The sequence below is a fragment of the Mastigoproctus giganteus genome, chromosome 2 (genome assembly GCF_048544385.1).
Source record: "Mastigoproctus giganteus isolate SK-2022 chromosome 2, ASM4854438v1, whole genome shotgun sequence".
Taxonomy (NCBI): domain Eukaryota; kingdom Metazoa; phylum Arthropoda; class Arachnida; order Uropygi; family Thelyphonidae; genus Mastigoproctus; species Mastigoproctus giganteus.
The window spans coordinates 255,080,963-255,100,837 of NC_143576.1; the positions used below are offsets into that span (position 1 = coordinate 255,080,963).

The 19,875-nt window shown below is 36.6% G+C and overlaps 1 protein-coding gene across 1 annotated transcript in view; it reads left to right on the plus strand.

Annotated features, from left to right (window-relative positions):
• The window catches only part of LOC150090395 (RNA helicase Mov10l1-like), a 230,447-nt gene that overhangs the window by 151,753 nt on the left and 58,819 nt on the right, over nucleotides 1-19,875 (plus strand). Inside the window, exons 15-19 of the mRNA XM_090390298.1 lie at nucleotides 558-635; nucleotides 4,817-4,972; nucleotides 5,772-5,837; nucleotides 5,947-6,111; nucleotides 14,353-14,526. Of these exons, the coding sequence (XP_090246424.1) occupies nucleotides 558-635; nucleotides 4,817-4,972; nucleotides 5,772-5,837; nucleotides 5,947-6,111; nucleotides 14,353-14,526 (639 nt within the window). The remainder of the gene's footprint in view (nucleotides 1-557; nucleotides 636-4,816; nucleotides 4,973-5,771; nucleotides 5,838-5,946; nucleotides 6,112-14,352; nucleotides 14,527-19,875) is intronic.

Here is a 19,875-nt window from a genome sequence, read left to right on the forward strand (position 1 = left end):
CTCAGTCTTCCAGAACTCCTTCAGTGTCTTATCAGAAGAATGAGTCACATCAAAAAGCTGTGGAAACAAAGCCTTGGTGTAAAGTTTTTTAAAACAGGCAATTACTTCTTGATCCATGGGTTGGATCAGTGATGTGATTTTTTTTTAATAATTTATATATATATATGTATCTAGTAGCATTTAACCATTCATATTCAGTTATTCTTCAGCATATTTCTGTGGTTTGTTTTTCAAATTATTTTTTTTCCTTTTTAATCCAGTTCAGTTGAGTACAATACAATTTCCTTTTCAATACTAAAAAAAGACATGCCTCTTCTTGAAAGAATCCAGAGAGAAGCAACCCTCTTGATGAGATTTGCAAACAGACACTTTTATGAGACTAACATTTTACTTTTTTTTTTTCTTTTTTTTTTTTTTGAAAAAAGAGAAATAATTAAACTTTTAGGACCTATAGGAAATCAGTTATTGATGACAATTTAATATTAAACTGTTTTTTTTTTCTGAGATTATGTATTATCCATGTAGGTATATTATTTTGTTCTTTTTATTGTTTGTAGACACTGAGACTCATAGATGGAGGTGTTTCATCTAAATCGGATATTGTTCGACTCAATGCATTTCAAAGAATAGATGAGGTATGAAAAATATTTGTGTCCAGAAAAATTTAAATATTTCTAATATTGTTTAACTGGACACATATTATATTAAACATATGTATATGTTATGCTTATATTGAAAAAGCAACATTTTCATATACTGTTTACGAAGGCTTAAGTTTTGCAAATTACAGTGTCTGGAGACTAGGCACCTGCTGGGTGTATAAGGCCTTGAATGGTTTGAGTAAGTTAAATGCTGATGGGATTCTTCCTCTTGCCCAGATTAATCACCTGAGAGGATATAAATTCAAATCGAGTAAAGGCAGTTGGAGAACAGATGAGCAGAAATTTGCCTTTAGCCAGCAGGTGGTTGATTGCTGGAACAAACTACCATCTGTCGTTGTAGTTGACAGCTTAAATACAGTTCTGGAGGCCTCATTTTAGGAAGGATGTAGAGTTGCTAGAATGAGTACAGAGAAGGGCAACAAGATTGGTGAGAGGAACAAAGGGGTGTGCTTACAAAGAAAGGCTTAAGTTCTGCAAATTGCAGCATCTGGAGACTAGGCACCTGCGAGGTGATCTGATCGAGGTGTATAAGGCCTTGAATGGTTTGAGCAGGCTCAGTGCTGACGGAATACTTCCGCTTGCTCAGATTAAGAACTAAGGAGGCATAGATTCAAATTGAGGAAAGACAGTTGTAGAATAGATGGCGGAAGTTTGCATTTAACCAGCGGTTGGTTGATTGCTGGAACAGACTTCCATCTGTTGTTGTGGAAGTTGATAGCTTAAATACATTTAAGGCTGAACTAGACAAACATTTGGAGTGACTGGATGGGTGAAATGGAAAGAGTTTTTTTTTTTTTTTTGACTGATGCTGTATAAGCTTGCTTTCTTGCATCATATGCCTCTACTAATTCTAAGTATTAGTAGCTATAGTACTTAGTACCATATGTGGGTTGAAGGTTAAGAAGACAGAAAAACAGAAGATACTAGTTGACATTATACTTGAATTTTTATAGATTGTAAGTTTCAGGAAATACACACACATGAAGGAACTTTGTTCTAAAAAATGAAGTTGAAGAGATAAATGAGGAAGAAAAAGAAGAAAAGTTGGTTCTGTGAGTTTAATTTGAAGTTGGACAGTAAATGGATCTTGACTGTGCTGGTTGCTGCATGTTTGGACTGGTTTGGAAGAGAGAGAGAGAGAGAGGGGGGGAGGGACAATTACAGAAGCCTCTTCAGAAAAACTGCATCCATGGAAGTAGGTATGAAAAAGGCATGCAGCAGAAATTGCATGTTTATGAGACAGCAAGTGGAGACTTTGTAAGAGATGGATCATTAATTAACTTGGCTGTACTCTTTTGAATGGAGTATAGAAGCCTGAGAGAGGTTTTGGTGGCACCACCCCAGGTGTGGGAAGAATATTCCATCGTAGTGCAGATTTGACATTTCTGCAGAATGAGCAGTTGTTTAGAAGAAAAGTAATGCTGGGAACAAAAGAGAGAACCAAGTTTTTTAGATGCAGAGGAAGCAGTCAGGGAATTCCCTATTAGGGATATGTAATTAAGGAATCAGTGGTGGATATCCAAGAAGTTGAAGCTGTCTGTGCAATGCAAAAATGGTACCACACTGTTTCCAGTGTGCTACCATACCATCAGCAAAACTATGGCTAGGTCTACCGGTCAGTGGAATAAGGTCATTAATATACAGGAGGAAAAAGTGGGAGAAAGAACTGAACTTGAGGAATATCACATTAGTGGAGAAGCTTGAACACAGTCTTCTACCATCACTCATGAGTGAATATAGAGAAAACTGGATACTCAATTGCAAAAAAAATCAGCAATCGACAAGAACTTCTTTAGAAGACCTTTATCCCAAACATTATCAAAATCCTTAGAAATGTCAAAGGCAACTGCTTGAACTTGTCTGTAGATGGTAACATAGGCCATAATACATATATCACCAGTGCATTGACACTAATAAAATCCATATTGGTGATCTTATGGTAGGTATCTGATGGTAGGTTTTGAGATAGTTTAGGAGTTGGTGGTTAATTGATTTCTTCACTGCTTTGAAAAGAGTAGAGGTAAGTGCAGTGGGACAGTAATTGGATTGGAAAGATTTGTCACCCATTTTAGGAATTAGCTGAATATGAGAAATTCCAAGAAGAAGGAAAAACACCAGTGTACAATAATTACATAATAATTACAGTAATAAACGGTAATTACACTTTTCTTCCTTGGAGTTAATAGAGTGTATGCCATACTGCTGCTGAATAGGAAATGAAGACATAGCAGCTGTTGGATGCTTTTATAAACAAAATGATGCAATACCACTATAATATTACAGAATGATGATGCAATATCACACTAGTTTAAAGGATGGTGTAATACTGTCTTGAGATAGCATTATTTTACCTGTAGAGGGAGTTATTAAACTTTAAGAGGGTAATGCAATTTATGGGGCTGCCACTGGGTGTGGATGAATGGATGGACATGATAAAGGCAATAGGTGCTTAACAGATATAGACTAATGTGCCTAAATAAGAAGAATAAAAGAATCAAAGTCTGCTAATGACTTAAAGGTTGGGAGGGTGGTTAATGATCAGATCCAGGTGATGTTACTTGAAAAGGATTTGGACTAACTGCAAGTATGGTCCGAAAAATGATAGCTAAAGTTTAATGCTACCAAATGAATAGTGCTGCACCTGTGGGACAGAAACCCAGGAGTAGTTTATACATTTGGCAAAGAGAAATTAAAGGATGTGCTGGATGAGAAAGACTTGGGGGATTACAACACAGAAAGATGTGAAATTCAACATGCTGTGTAAGCAGGTGGCAAGAAGAAGAGCACATAGTGTTCTATCTGTGAGAGCATAGATAGAACACCATTTATCAGCATTTTGCAGGAAGGTCATTATCCCAGTATATAAGACAATGGAATATTATATCCGGGTCTGGAGACCACATCTATAGAAAGACATAGAACTTCTCTAGAGGGTGCAGAGAAGGGCGACTAAATTGGTGAGAGGCACTAAGCATTATCCTTATAAGGAACTAGAAACCTCTGTGGAGGGATTTGAAGTGTATCTTTTTAATTTGATTGAAGTGTATTTTACTAATCCCCCTCAGGAGATTAGTAAAATAAAGTAAAATAAAATGATTAATGAAGAACTGTTCCTCACTGGTGAGGAAGACAAAAACCAGAGGGAAAAACAGTAGACTAGACTATGTGACGCTTACCATCAGGCCATATGCTGTGGAATGTTGGAATAAGTTGCTTGCATGAATGGTTGAGGCAGAGAGTGTGGCATAATTTAAGGAAGATGCCATTATGAATTTTCATAACAAACACCAGTGGACACAGGAAGACTCTAGTTATAACACATTCTCAGCATTGGCAGTAGTTTCATTGGAACATTTGGGCTGGTATTATTTTTCATTTTTTCCTCACTTAATGGATAAAATTACAGTCATTTCTTAGAGCTGGAAGATGTTCCATTGGAAACTTTCTGTCAAATGTGGGTTAATGTTTGAGTTGGTGGGAGGGAGGCTCAAGCACATTTTAGCTTGCTGCTGAAAAATTTCTCTAATAATTATTTTGACCATTGGTTTGGATAGAGATGGATCAACTGCATTGCCTGCACACTTTTTCAATATAAATCCACTGGATATCTTTTTATGGAAACACCTCAGGGCTCTTGTATACTTTATCCTAGTTTGTAATGCACAGATTCTCTGGAAACAGATCATGGATGTTGTTGAATAATCTGGAAGACCCTTATTTTCGAATGTGTTCAATAATATATGAGATGTCTGAGGCGTGTGCCACTACTAAAGGAGGCCATTTCAAACACTTTCCCTAATGTAGATCTAAAAGAAGGTTCTCATCAGTTATGGTGTGCATTAATTACTTTAATAAAAAAAATTTAACTTTCCAGCTGCCACCCCAGATCTTGATTATGAAAAGAAAAAAAAAAAAAAAAAAATTGGGCTCTAGGGAGAAAAAGAAAGACAAAAAGATACTCGGAAGGGAAGCATTTCCGGAATTGTGCCCACATACATGAAGAATGGGCTCCCAAAATTTGACAAGACCCGTTGTATGTTTAAACACATCCTGTATAATATTCAAATAATAAATAAATATATTTTCCCATATTTTTGTATTTACATACTGTCCTGCATATTTTTGTATTTACATACTTTCTTGCATATTTACAGAATGTTCCAGAGGTAATTAAGCCATATTGTCAAGATGGGGAAAATCTATATCTTGTGGCACATCATCGCATTGTATTAAGTACATGTATTATTGCTGGTACCCTTTATACTTTAGGACTGAGAACTGATCATTTTACACATGTATTTATAGATGAGGTTAGTTCCACTGTTACATATGTTTGTATGTTTACCTAATGCAGCTATAAATAAAAAAAAGACTATGTGCATAATATATGTTTTCTTTTAACCCAAGGGCAGATGTGCACAGTGGGAAAACTCAAAAAAAAATAAATAATAAATAAATAATAATAAATAAATAAATAAAATACTCTGAGGGGAAGCTAAACCAGTTTTTGGGGTCTTTTCCTACTATGTTAAATTTAAGTATTAAGGTTATTGCTTAATTGTAGAATTTTATTTAAATTAACTTAATTCATAACATGTGGTACAAGAGTGCTTTTCAGTACTTTAATCATTCACATGTTTATGTTTAATAATTTCAATTAATTTAATTAATCTCCACCAATTTTTATGACAGGATTATATAACACTATATAATAATTTTAAGTTACATGACATGGAATATTATTTTCTTGATAATTTATGTTAGGTGTAAATTTTATAAATAAAAAAAAATGTTAAATAACTTTAATGGGATTTAAAAATAATTTCAAAATAGGCAGTATATGATAACATAAAAAGGTTAGAATAAACTAGAAAAATGCTTGATTATTGACTTCTGAATCTTGTAATATAGAAGCATTACCTTATTTTGGTATACATTTGTTCACTTCAACTGCAAAAAAGGGTGTATTGGTTTCAAAATGTGCATAGCATCTGTACAGTTCCTTGTTTAGAATAAGATTTGATTTCATATGTTCATGTGTGAAATATACACTGTAATGTCAAATTCTTGTATATTATGTTAATTTTAATGCAGTTTAATTTTCCTTAGGCTGGACAAGCAATAGAGCCTGAGTGTTTATTACCTGTGGGACTTGCAGCTGTGGGACATGGACAGGTATATGTCAGACTTTAAATTTTGTGTGTGTGTGTGTGTGTGTGTGTGTGTGTGTGTGAGTGTGAGAAATCAGGATCGTATTAATATATTGTTGATTATAATATTGCAGACTGTACTGGCAGGTGATCCCTTACAGCTTGGTCCAGTTGTTCAGTCTTCATTTGCAAAGGACTATGGCTTGGATCTATCATATTTAGAAAGATTAATGTGCTTTCCCATTTATCAGCGTGATATTGAGAAGTTTTCTGATCATGGAAATTATGATCCATTTTTGGTATGTTTGATTGATTTCTTTCATGCATACATTATTATAATGTTACTTTAGTGATATTAAATGTAGAGTTGTAAGTTCTCAGTATAAAAGCATCAATTTCAGTTTCCTTTTCTGAAATTAAGATTTATAATATTATTAAACTGTGTGTGTATGTGTGTGAGAGAGAGAAAGAGAGATCTTTAATCTCCCATCAAATCCACTTATTGCCACATGCATTGACTTATTATTTTAATTTTATTATACTAATTTAATTTTACCTTAATTTTGTCATGAACACTGCAATGGGACTACCCTTCCCATCTTTATGGATGAATTTACAGCTTTTATCCCCCCCCCCATTACAAAAAATGTAATGCTTTTTATTTACATGTTGTTTACATTCTATCAGAATATACCTATATTTAATACTTTTAAATCCATAACTTTACATAGGCATAGGAACGCAGTTTATCGATACACAACCAGGTGTAGTATGTATTGATTATTTATAGCAAGCATCAGATTTTATTGCATTACTTTTCATTACTTTCTCACATCTTTAGAGGCGCCTCCCCCATTACAAAAAATGTAATGCTTTTTATTTACATGTTGTTTATATTCTATCAGAATATACCTATATTTAATACTTTTAAATCCATAACTTTACATAGGCATAGGAACGCAGTTTATTGATACACAACCAGGTGTAGTATGTATTGATTATTTATAGCAAGAATCAGATTTTATTGCATTACTTTTCATTACTTTCTCACATCTTTAGAGGCGCCTCCGTAGCCAGGTGGGAAGGAGCAGCAGTGCGTAGCACACGCTTCTTGATTAGACCGGGGTTCGAGCCCATCACCACCAAATACGAAGGATGCAGAAAGGTCAGGGAATGACCACCGCATATCCCTGGAGCAATATGGCCTTAGTTGCTAATGCTCCTAAAAACCAAAAAACAAACAAACATCTTTAGATTCACTTTTTCTTCAAAATTTCCCCCCCCCATTCTGCTGCTTGTTATTTTATAGTAATCATCAGTATTAATCATTTATTTTTACTTTTCCTTTGCAGCTTCATTCATCTAATTGGCTTTCTAATTCAGCCTTCCATTAAATTAAATTAAATTAAATTAATTTAATTTAATTTAATTAAATCAGACATTAAATTATAAGAAATTATTTCTTATAATTTAATGTCTCACTTAGGTTTTTCACTTTCTTTCCGTGTCACCCATCCCTAATACTTTCTTTCTATCCTTTCCCTACTTGTTTGGCACCTTGTGTTCTTTACATTTCCATCTGTCAGTTCTTTCTTTCCCTTAATTATTCTGACTTTGCTTATATACTTTTGTATCCTTTGTTGCTGCCTCACACACTTAGGTACATTTGCAATATAACTTTTATACTATAATACTTACACTATACTATAATACTAAATACTTACATCCCCACTGTTTCCATATTACAATGTGCTAATTTAAACTTAAAAATCTAAACTTTATATATATACACACGCTCATGAGCCAAAACATTAAGACTACCTACATAATAGCATGTTGGTCCATCTTTCCCTGTGATAACTGCTTTCACCTAGCATGGCATTCACTCCACGAGACCAAGGAAGGTGTCCTTGGGTATCCTAGACCAACTGGATAGAAGGACATCCTGGAGATTGACAATGGAGTTAGACACTGGCATAGACTGGCAAATGCTGTGTTCCACCACATTCCACAAATGTTTGATAGGATTGATGTTGGAGGAATTTAGCATCCAGGGAAGCACACAAGATGCTTGTTTATGATCCTCGAATTATTCCTGCACAAAGTGGGCCTTGTGACATGGGGCAATGGCTTGTTGGAAGCATCCAGTCCCTCTGGATACATGGTTACTATGTAGGGCAAAACTTGGTCCAAAACAATGCCAAGGTAGGATCTTGTAGTGAGGGTATGCTCAATGGAGATGAGGAGGACCCAGTAATGTCCATGAAACATTCCCCAAACCATGATGCTGCTGCTGCCAGCCTATTTTTGTCCACTGTGCAGCCTGATTAAAGCTGTTCACATGCTCGCTGTTGAATTCACACCTGTCCATAATGGATCTGGATTCTTGATTCATCAGACCGGGTGACTCTTTTCCAGTCATCCACTGTTCAGGAATGGTGCTCCCATGCCTACTGCAGGTGGAGGTGTAAATGATGGTTGGTCATGGGCACATAAACAGGTCACCTATTCCATAGGACTATCCGCAAGAGTGTTCACTGGATCTTGTGCACGGAAACGTTTCTCTGTGCACTTTGGTTATAGTCTGCAATTAATTCAGGAATCATGAGCTTTTTGTTGTCCTGGACAGCACATGCCAAAAATTGTTCACCTCAACTGTCAAACAGTGGTGGTCTCTCTGTCCAAGCACGTTGAATGGTTATGTGTCCCTATTTAGATCATCCCACCACCACACCTTCACTACAGCGGCCCTCAAACAGCCAACAATGATTGCAATTGTTGACATGCTGACCCTTGTATCCACAGGGGATACATTCCCAGATCTATTGCAAATACATGCTGACCCCATATATAACGTAATTTTCTTGTACATACATATGTATAATAAAGTTTAATTGATAAATTATACACACAGTAAAACATTACCAACATTAAATATGGTAATAATAAAGTACAGTAGACTCTTGATTTACCGGGATTGTATTAACCGGGACACTTCAAGACTCCAAATTAAAAAAAAAAAAAAAAAAATTGACCAGAAATCAAAATTCAAGTAATAACTAGAATAGGTATAAACAGATATTTTGCAAGTCATAAATAAGCGACAAGAACCGGAGTTGTGTACCTATTATCTTGCAGCCCTCGCTGTCTTCACACCTACCGCTCAAAAAAAAAAAAAAAAAAAAGAGACCAAATGTTTAGTTTGATTTAGTGCATTGTGTCAAATATTGTGTTCCGTTGGACAGCAAAAGGACAAATTTTGTTTCATTATTTATGTCAGGGATGTCGGAATTTTTTTTTATAGCAACTTTTTTTTTTTTTTTGTTTAGAAATCATGAAAATGATGGGCAAACACAAGAGTTGTGATTTAAAATTAAACAAAAACTTGAAATTATTCAAAAGTTTGAAAACAGTGCATCCATTAAATCTGTAAAAGCCATTATAATTTTGGTGACCAAACTTTGTAAAAAATAAAGGAAGCTATTCAATTTAAAATCGACATCGTAAAAAATAAAGGGAAGCATCGTATTGGACACGCGAGTAGTATGTGTTAAGTTTTTTTTCCCGTGGTTAACCGCGGGTAACTGAATCAGCGGATACAGGTGCACAACTGTTATATATATATATTTTAATACAAAATAAGAATATCCACTCATGGAGATGGGTGATCATAATGTTTTGGCTTATGAGTGTATAAACGTGTGTGTATACTGTTTTAGACTAGCAGTTGTTTCTCTTCTATTTCCTTCTGTTGTAAATATAGTCTTTCCACTATTCATCTCACATCATACATACACTGATGAGCCAAAACATTATGACCAGCGAGTCGTTATGCAAATCGAAGCAACTGCAGGCAGTGCGAGTCGGGACCCAAGCGAGTTTGACAAAAGCCAAATTGTAATGGCCAGATGACTGGGTCGGAGCATATCCGAAACAGCATGGCTGGTGGGGTTCTCATGGTCAGCCATGGTTAGTATCTACTGAAAGTGGTCCAAGGAAGGGAAACCCACTACCCGCCGGCAAGGTGTTGGACGCCTCATCGATGCTCGAGGTGAGCGAAGGCTCTCTCAAATGGTATGTGGCAAGAGAAGGGCAACTGTGGCACAACTCGCTGGTAATTGGAATGCTGGTGACGGGAGTAATGTGTCACAACACACAGTACATCGAACCCTGTTGAAAATGGGGCTGTGTAGCCGCAGGCCGCTCTGAGTGCCCATACCAACAGTGCCTACAATGGGCACACAAGCATGAAAACTGGACCTTGAGCGATTGGAAGAAGGTCATCTGGTCCGATGAATCACATTTCCTGTTGCACCGTGGACGGCCAGGTACATGTGCTTCATTTACCTGGAGAACTGATGGTACCTGGATGCACCGTGGGATGTAAATAAGCCAGTGGCGGCGGTGTCATGCTTTTGGCGATGTTCTGCTGGGATACCCTGGGTCCAGTCATACATATGTTGGGCACTCTGACGTCTGCCACCTACCAAACATCATTGCTGACCAGGTACACCCTTTCATGGCAACAGTCTTCCCCTGCAACGGTGCCATCTTTCAGCAGGATAATGCACCATGCCATGCTACGAACCAGTCTACGAACCATCGAGACTGGTTCGTAGAACATGAGGAAGACCTCCAGGTATTACCCTGGCCTCAAAATTCCCCAGACATCAATCCCATCGAGCATCTGTGGTTTGTGTTGGAACAACAACTCCGATCTGCGGCATCTCAACCACAGACCTTACAGAAGTTAAAGGATCTGCTGGTTATGTGTTGGTACTAGATACCACAAGACACATTTAGAAATCTTGTAGGGTACTAAGCATAGAGTTGTTTTGGCTGCACATAGAGGACCAACATCATATTAGGTAGGTGGTCATAATGTTTTGGCTGGTGCACTATGGCCATAGTTACCAATGTGCTTAATAAATCCCTAAACCAACAACAATAATGTTTTGGCTCATTGGTGTATTCAACATCCACCAGGACTTGATCAGGCTCTGGAAACTGCCGCGTCACTTTCCAGCAGCTTTTGATAAGCAGCATAATCTTTCATCCTATTGCTCATCTCTATCTCTGCTGAACAGACTGTGCTCACCATGGTGAAATTCAGCATACCCTATCTACCCTGTTTCGGTTATTTTTACAAATCAGCATTAGTTGATTTGGCAAGAAACTTAAGAGTTCTCATTTTATTTATAAAACTCCTAGCATTACTGTGTAGACAGATTGTGTTTCATATTTTCTTTATTTTTTACTACCCTAATACGTGCCTTATAGTGTTTTACCCAAGTCTTTCTCTATGGCATGTAATTGTTGGTGATCGTTGTATTCTAATTTGTTTGCCTCTTTCCACGTATACGGAATTATGAGTGTCAGAGCTCTCAAGGAGGATGCAAATGTGACCTTGATCAATGTCCTTAATCTTAGTCTAACTGAAAATTTTCTTATTCTCTCCCCCCCACTACCTCCAGTTATCTTTTGCATAACTCTGCTTCTAAGGCCCCTGCAGCATCAACAAAAATCCCTGTGCCTCTCCTGTTCAGGTGACTGCCATCCTTGCAAAATGAATTCTTTCCGTTAACTCAGGTAGGCCAAGCTGTGAAAATGTTTCCCAGTAACCTTACGAGTTAATCACATGACTTCCATATCTTGTAGTTCTTCTATCATGTCTAGACAGAAATTCAGACAATAACAATAACGTTAACTCAGGTAGGCCAAGCTGTGAAAATGTTTCCCAGTAACCTTACGAGTTAATCACATGACTTCCATATCTTGTAGTTCTTCTATCATGTCTAGACAGAAATTCAGACAATAACATTTTGACCTATCATGAAGCATTTTTGTAGCATGACTATATTTCTTGACTAAGTCATCAACCATATGTCCTTTAGTTGTTCCAAGAACTGACAACCAATTTGTAACATTATCAGTTTTAGTGCCTGGTAGACATTCCCTGAGTCTGTTTCATCTGTCTTGATTACAGAATACATTCCTGGTTTCCATAACGGTTGAATCATCCACTAAAAATTGTCTCACGAGCCAGAGCAATCCCCCATCTGATGATCCATTCCTGATGTCCAATCCTTTGAAAGAGTGTTCCTTGGCTTAGTACTAGACACTTGAATTGCTGTTGGCACCTAGATTTTTTGCACTTCATGGCATCTTACTTACTGTCTAAACACTCATTTTCACCAAGTTTCAACTTAAAGTCATCTCATTCCTATACCTTGAGCACAAGAATGTATTCCCATCAGACTAATATATTATTGGCATACATTCAACAGTTTGTGTAGGATGGTACATCATAACTCATAGGTCAATCACTAACAGCAATCTCCAGAAGAGACATGCTAGAACTATCCTGAGACATCCTTGCTGTTTCTAGCACGTGTCTTCTGAAAACATGCAGAAACAGCAAGCTAGGGTATAAACCTATCATAATATGATCAGTAGAGCACTATTTGTAATATGATAACATGAAATTAGAAAACTTTCAGGCCTAAAGGCAAGTAAGATTCCTGCAGTTGATAGCATATACCCAGTAAATTTTAAGAGAAGCAGCCAGAGAATGTATTGAACCATTAAAGTTAAGTTTGAGGGCATTATTGGATTCAGGCAAGATTTCTTTGGATTGGAGAAGTGCTAGTATATTACCAATATGTAAAAGCAGTTCTTACAGTGAAGTGTGTAACTACAGACTCGTTTTTGTAGGATAAAATCAGGTTTAACTAACCTAGTTAGCTGTTTTGACAGTCACTGATAAGCTATATGTAAAAAATATTTCAACATTGTTTATTTGGATCTTAGTAAAGCATTTGAATTTAATAACTTGATTCAGTCCCACATGAGAGGTTATTGTGTAAACTCATGGGTTACCCCAAGGATTGGTATTGGGACTATTGTTTCTAATCTTCTTAATGACATTGATGAAAGGATAGAGTGCGTGATATCAAAAATTGTAGGTTATGTGAGGATTGAGAGAGAGAGAGAGAGAGAGAGAGAGAGAGAGAGAGAGAGAGAGAGAGAGAGAGAGAGAGAGAGAGAGAGTGGTTAATGATCAGTACAAAACAGTACTCTTTCAGGACAACTTAGGCTTTAAGAATGGTCTGAAAAGTAGCAGCTATGTTTTAATGCAGCAAAATGCAAGGTCTTACACTTCAGAATAGAAACTCCAAAGTAACATATTATATAGATTAACAGCAGCTGCAGATAGAGGCATAAGTAATTCTTGCACTGTTATTGGAACATGCAACAGCCTAGAAAGCAAGGTGTCAAGGATTTCAATGCCTGCTGAGAACAAGCAAATACATGAGCTGTGTTTTATCATTACTAAGAGTAAAAACAGTTGCAGGTATACTTGCATGTATACTAATACTAGGAGCATATTAAATAAATTTGACGAATTTGAAGTACTGGGTAAGTCATGAAATGTAAATATGTAGGATAGGATATTAGAGACATTGTGTCACTCAGACATAAGGGATGCAGAATTTGAATATGGGTGTACAGTGTATATAGAAAGGACAGGAGGGAGGGAGGGAGGGAGGGAGGGAAAGAGTTACACTCTTATTTTAAGAAGCACATAAAATTTAAGAGAGTACAGCTAGTTGACAAGGGTGATCAGTGGAAAGTTGAGTCAGTTTGGTATGACATAGGCACTAGGAAAACAAAAATAAGATTAGGAGAGTATTATAGACCTACTAACTGTGATGAGTATAATGAACAGCTATGCAGACAGATACAGTGGGCCAGTGAATCAGAATGTCTTATAATGGGAGATTTTAATTTTTCAGATATTGGCTAGAACTTATGGGTTGGTCACTCACACAATAGCAGCAAGATTTTTGTGAATTTATTGGATGACTATTTTCTACACTAGCACTTTTGAGAGGCAGTGAGAGAAAGCAATACTCTTGATCTGATTATCAGCAGTGACTGTTCATGCATTAAGAATCTGCAATATTACATTCAGCTAATTAATTCTGTTATATAATTCCACAAAGAAATGCTTAACTATAACAAGTTTTTGCACCAAAAATCACCATTAGCAACAGCTGTTAATTTAAGCAAGTATATCTTCTGAAATATGTGATTTAAAAAAAATAAACCCAGCAATGTGTCAGTGAGATAAAAACTCTAAGATGAAAAAGAAAATGTAAAACACAAATAACTAAAAAAAAAAAACATGCAAAAATTCACTGGCTTATCCATAGCTGAAAATAAGTATGCTCAATTGAGTACCAACCTTATATAAATTTAAATTTTCACTTTCTAGTTTTTACCAGTGACATGATCAGACTGTTCTTGAAGTTGGGATAAGTTAGTTTAGAAATTGCCAATTTGTACTTAAGATTTTGTGGCAACACTTCCAACTGGTCATTTTTTATCCCCCCATAACAAGTTCAGAGCACTGTACAACCAACACTTTCATCCCCACACACCACAAGCATGACAAAAGTTGTTTGTGTTATTTACTTTAATACTTCAGAAATTATGAACAATGTAAAATTACTCCTCATGAACTTTTGTAATTGCAGGTAACAAAACTTGTACACAATTATCGATCCCACGATGCAATCATGACTGTGCCATCCACTGTTTTTTATCATTCTGAACTTATTTGTAGTGCCAAAGAATCAATAAAGAATGCATTATGTAGCTGGCCTCAGTTGCCCAAAGCAGGATTCCCTTTGTTGTTTCATGGAATTCAAGTGAGTATTAACCATTAGAAATAATAATAATTATTATAAATATACTGTACTGCTCAAAAATAAGCCATGCTTTTTTTCCAACCAAATTTAGAATTTTGAAGGCGCGTCCGTAGCCAGGTGGGAAGGAGCAGCAGTGCGTAGCACACGCTTCTTGATTAGACCGGGGTTCGAGCCCGTCAACACCAAATACGGAGGATGCGGAAAGGTCAGGGAATGACCACCGCATATCCCCGGAGCAATATGGCCTTAGTTGCTAATGCTCCTAAAAACCAAATAACAAATAACAAGCAACTTATACATAGGTCCTCTGAAGAAAATGTTATTTTAGTTGTGTAGAGAAAAAAATTTTCTTTATAATAATTAGATAGTATGAATCAGAGCTGTAATACTGAATACGTTCTATGTTGATATTAATATTTGTAAAATAATAAGAGGAGTTTACCTCAATATAGTACATAGAACACTTCCGTATGATACTCTCCAGAAATTAAAACGAAAAAATCGAAAACTTACATTAGAGTAAAAAAATAAATAATTAAAAACCAATTTAACACAATTCAAAATCAATTTAACGTAATTAAAAATTAAAAAGAATCTAACGAAAATATTCAAAATGATTTTCCTTCCTGAAGCTGACAATGCTTTTCGACCGTATGACGTGATCACAAGAATGAAAATTACCGAATAGGGTTGAACCTGAAACTTAAAGAGTGATTATTTGTCTTCGCACATGCGCTTAAAGGTCCACACATCGGAGATCAAATATGGCCGCCGAACATTAACAGAATTCTCGTGTAATTTAATTTCTACGGTTTCTGCAATTAATAGTCGCGCATAATTACGTTGAACATTAAGTATTTTGGCCTCGTTAAATAAAAAGGTATGTTTTTCGTTAATGGCATGAAAGGCTAATTCTGACGCTGCTGAACAAGAAGCATGAACTGAGGCTTCATGTTGATTTACACGAATATTCAGAGAAAATCGCATCGAACCTTGGTAAGATGAGTCGCAATCACCGCAAGAAGTGTTGTATACCAGATCATTAATTTGCGTTGCGAACGCGGAAAGAACCGAGCGATTGTTCAGTATAGTGTGTAATTTCCGTATTGGCCTGGCCACAATTTTAAATTCGGTATCTTTAAAGAATCTATTAAGCTGTTTGTGCCACTGTTCAACATATGGGACAGAAATAAAGTATTTTTTGATATTATTATTGTTGGTTGGCGTAGTATTTTGTATCCTAACCTTAGCCTGTACCCTAATTCAGTTTATTGTGGCAAGAGGATAACCCCTGTTTAAGAACCTGCTAGTTAATATTTGTATTTCTGAGCCCAAAGCAGATTTTGTTGTTGAATATTTATAGGCATTTAGAAATGGATTAAAGATAATCGATCTTTTGTAGGTGAACGGGTGATAGCTATTATAATGTAGAAGCATACCGGTGTTTATAGGTTTTCGATAGATGCTAAATTGTATTTTATTTGAGTCCCGAGTAAGCATGAAATTTAGCAAGTTTAATGACTTTGTATCCGTATTCTCCCTTTCCAATGTAAATTTGAGTCTAGAATGAATATTATTATACGAATGTAAAATGTCTTGGATAGTACTACTATCAGTAATAACTAGAACATCGTCTAAATACCTCCCATAGTATGTGATATGGGGTCGAAAAGGCGTCAAATGTATATGCTCAATCGTTGAGAGATAGATCTCTGACATTAAGCCACTCAGGCTCAAACCCATTGGCAATCCAAAAAATTGTTTGTACACCTTATCTTGAAAGGTGATATAGTTGGCCTCAACTAACAGTTTAATCAAGTGAAAAATTTCTTTAATAGGTAGCTTCATATAGTTAATCGGTATCAAGTTTTTATTTAACATATCCCAAATAATATCTAATGTGTATTCAATGTTTACATTCATATATAACGAGGTAACATCTAGTGAGAATAAATTATCATTGTCAGCAAGTCTACAGTCTTTAAGATTATTATTACCGACATGATCTGAGCAAACGGTCACATCAGAAGTTTTGAAACAGTAATCCGACCAAGGAAAAGAAGAAAAGAAATCTCGCAGGTCATCCCATTTTGCATTCTTGTAATGCCAAACAATACGACATTGGGAATAGCCATGAGATAAAGGCTCCATTGGAGAAAAGACAATCACCAAATTGTGATCCGAGGTGCCTAAAGGACCTCTCCCTTCGACCGTGTACTTAGAAGGGTTGTGAGAAAAAGATCAAGCGTGTTGGCTGTATGGTTAGGATTGTCCGGTATTCTTGTAGGTAAATGAACAATTTGTGCAAGGTCATTACTAATTACTAAAGCCTCAGCATCTCGACCAGCTAGGTCGGTGTGACTAGAAAACGGAAGCCTGCTGGAGTTGTGAACATTAAAATCACCAAGGAAAATTACCTCACTGTTAGGAAAGTTGGACTGGAGAAAGTCAAGTTGCAAAGAGAGGAAGTCAAAGAGCTCTAAATGATTAGTAGAGTTGGGAGAGAACAGTACAGACAACAGATAAATTTTACACAATGAGGTAGAGAGATTTTAAGCCAGAGAAAATTGAAAGAGGAGATTCCAAATTACCAAGTCTCTGATAGGGAATATCGGAACGGACATATGCACAAGTACCACCTTTGAGGCGAAAGGAATCATGCAGCGAATAATTTGGGCAACTGAGATGAGCAGTAGTTGAATCAACCGATATCTGAGATTCTGTCAGAAAAAGTACATGGGGTTTGGCAGACTGCAAGTGGAAATGGACATCGTTGAGATTAGAATTGAGACCACGTATATTTGTGAAATGAATTAGGAAGTGTTTGGGAGGTTTATATCTTTTCACAGATAAGCTTGCTCTATTAGTTTGGCAATTCGTGGTCTATATTCAATAGTAAGAAAAAGCAGATGGGACATGCTGTATGAAGTAATGAAATTTTTGGATGTGGCGTACACACAGTAAGAATATACCCAGATCCTTGACATAACATGGCCTCGACAATGCCCCCCGCATATACACTACTCGGACTCCCTCCAGTCATTATCTGGCAGAGTAGAGGTAGCAAGATTATACACTAGCTGATCCGGAAGCCTCCTAGAGAGTTACCAATAGGTTCAGTCCGGTGTACTAACTAGCAGCCAGCCTGCGAACACCGTTTTAGAGCTGTACCCTCGAAATGAAAGGAAGATTGGATTTCACCACAATGTTCATCATAACCTCAAAAGTCATCAATCATTCTGCATGATGGAAGAGAGATGGGGAAGGGTTGACTGACACTTAGCTCTGGAGACTAAACATAAGTTCCACCACTTCAAGATTCCAATAAGCAAAGTGGTGGTATTGCACTGGTTGATGAGAGTCATCTACCACCTAGTCTGCCTGGTAACACAGAGGTTCGGCATTCCTCCATGTGGTGTGGGTGCCACACCTCGACCCCTGCTTATGTTGGTTCACACCTGGGTGGTCACCACCATGTGCTTGTGCATGGAGGTTATACCTAGGATTACTGGGCACGAGAATTACTTATACCATTCCAGCCACAATTTTAAGAGAAACTGAATAATTCACCATTATCCATCCCTCTTGATGCAGAACACTCAAAAAGGAAAATCAGAAAGAAAAATGTAACATCATAGGCCAATAGCTAACTGAAGAAATGGAGACAGAAATGACAAATCAAGTAGATGAATCAGTACTAGAGATTTTTGTGGAGGAAGAGATGGATACAGTAAACTATATTTCCCCAAAAAGGGGAACCTAAGATTGAAAAATCTAAAACAGCTTTCAGGAAAAGGTCTGAAAGCTCCTCCACAACTGAATAATGGAAACTATAATCTTTAAAACTGCAGAGGATTCCTCACAGACATTAATGATATAACCTTATTGCACAGCATGCTCTTCTGTATCTTTGCTTACAGGAATCCTATCTCAGACCACAATACTCTCCTTTAGTAAAGAACTATACAATATATAAAATATAAAGACAGACAACGTGGCCCATCGTGGTGCAGTAATACTAGTAAATTACAATATTCTTTCTCAGATTGTCCCACTAAACACAACCCTTGAAGGGTTTAGTACATATAGCCACTAAATCCCTCATAACAGTAGTAACAATTTACATTCCACCAAATTACTACAAGATTTAGAAAACTTAGTAATTCATATCCCCTCGCCAGAGACCTTAGTAGATACATCCTCTTTGGCGGTAACACAACCATAGACCAGAAACGATGCAAAATTAAAAAATGGATAGAAGAGAATGACTTAACCTTGGTGAATGATAGCATGCATACATTTTTCATTAATAAATAGCACAGCAGTTGACCTCCCTCTCTTTATATTATCCAACAGTATTTCCAATACTTGATTGGTCAGTACACAGTGATCCTCTCAGTAATGCACACTATCTGATAATCATTACCATGACATTAGGAACAGCTTGTCAGTCATATAGAAAACCTAGATGAGAAATGTTTAAGGCTATTGCAAAATTAAATGTGGATATTATCAAGCAAAAACCATTAGATGCAACAGTACAATATGAAACAAATAAGCTAATTCAAGCTGCTGATCAGACTATTCCAAAAACACTGACACACTTCTCAGCTCATCTCAAATCATGGTGGATTGAAGAATGTTTACAGGCTAAATGAGAGAAACAAAATCTGGACTATTTTTCAAAGGTACCCAACTACAGAAAACCTCATATTGTTTAGAAAAGCATGAGCAAGAGCTGGGTACATTAGAAGAATCAGCAGAAGAGCATTTTGGATGAAATTTGCATCCACACCAACAAGTTCACACCATCTCAAACTGTATGGAGTAAAATCAGCAAAATATATGGCCAACATCAGATTAATCCAACTCTGATAAGTCACTGCAGAGAGCCTTCAGAAATAGCCAATGCACTGGGCAAACCCATCACCAAAAACTACCTCAACTCCCTAATACTACAACTACCTCATATACTTCTATATTTCAAATATAGAAGGCAAGAATCAAGACAAAAACTGAATTTTTCCACAACAAATGATGAACAGTACAACCTTCTGTTTAATTAAAATGTGCACTATCACAGACAAAGCAGCAAAGTGTAGTAGAACCAAACCAGATTCACTATATGATATTAAAGAAAGTTGATGACCAATCCCAAATAGCATTACTAGAACTATATAACAAAATCTTCATAAAAAATCAGTTTCCAGATAGTTGGCATCATGCAGTAATTCTAATTCCTAAAACTGGGAAAGGATCTCTAAGACCCACACAACTACCATCCATTACCTTTAACAAGCTCTCTAGAAAAGTTATGGAAAAAAAATTATTAATGCTTGTCTAACATAG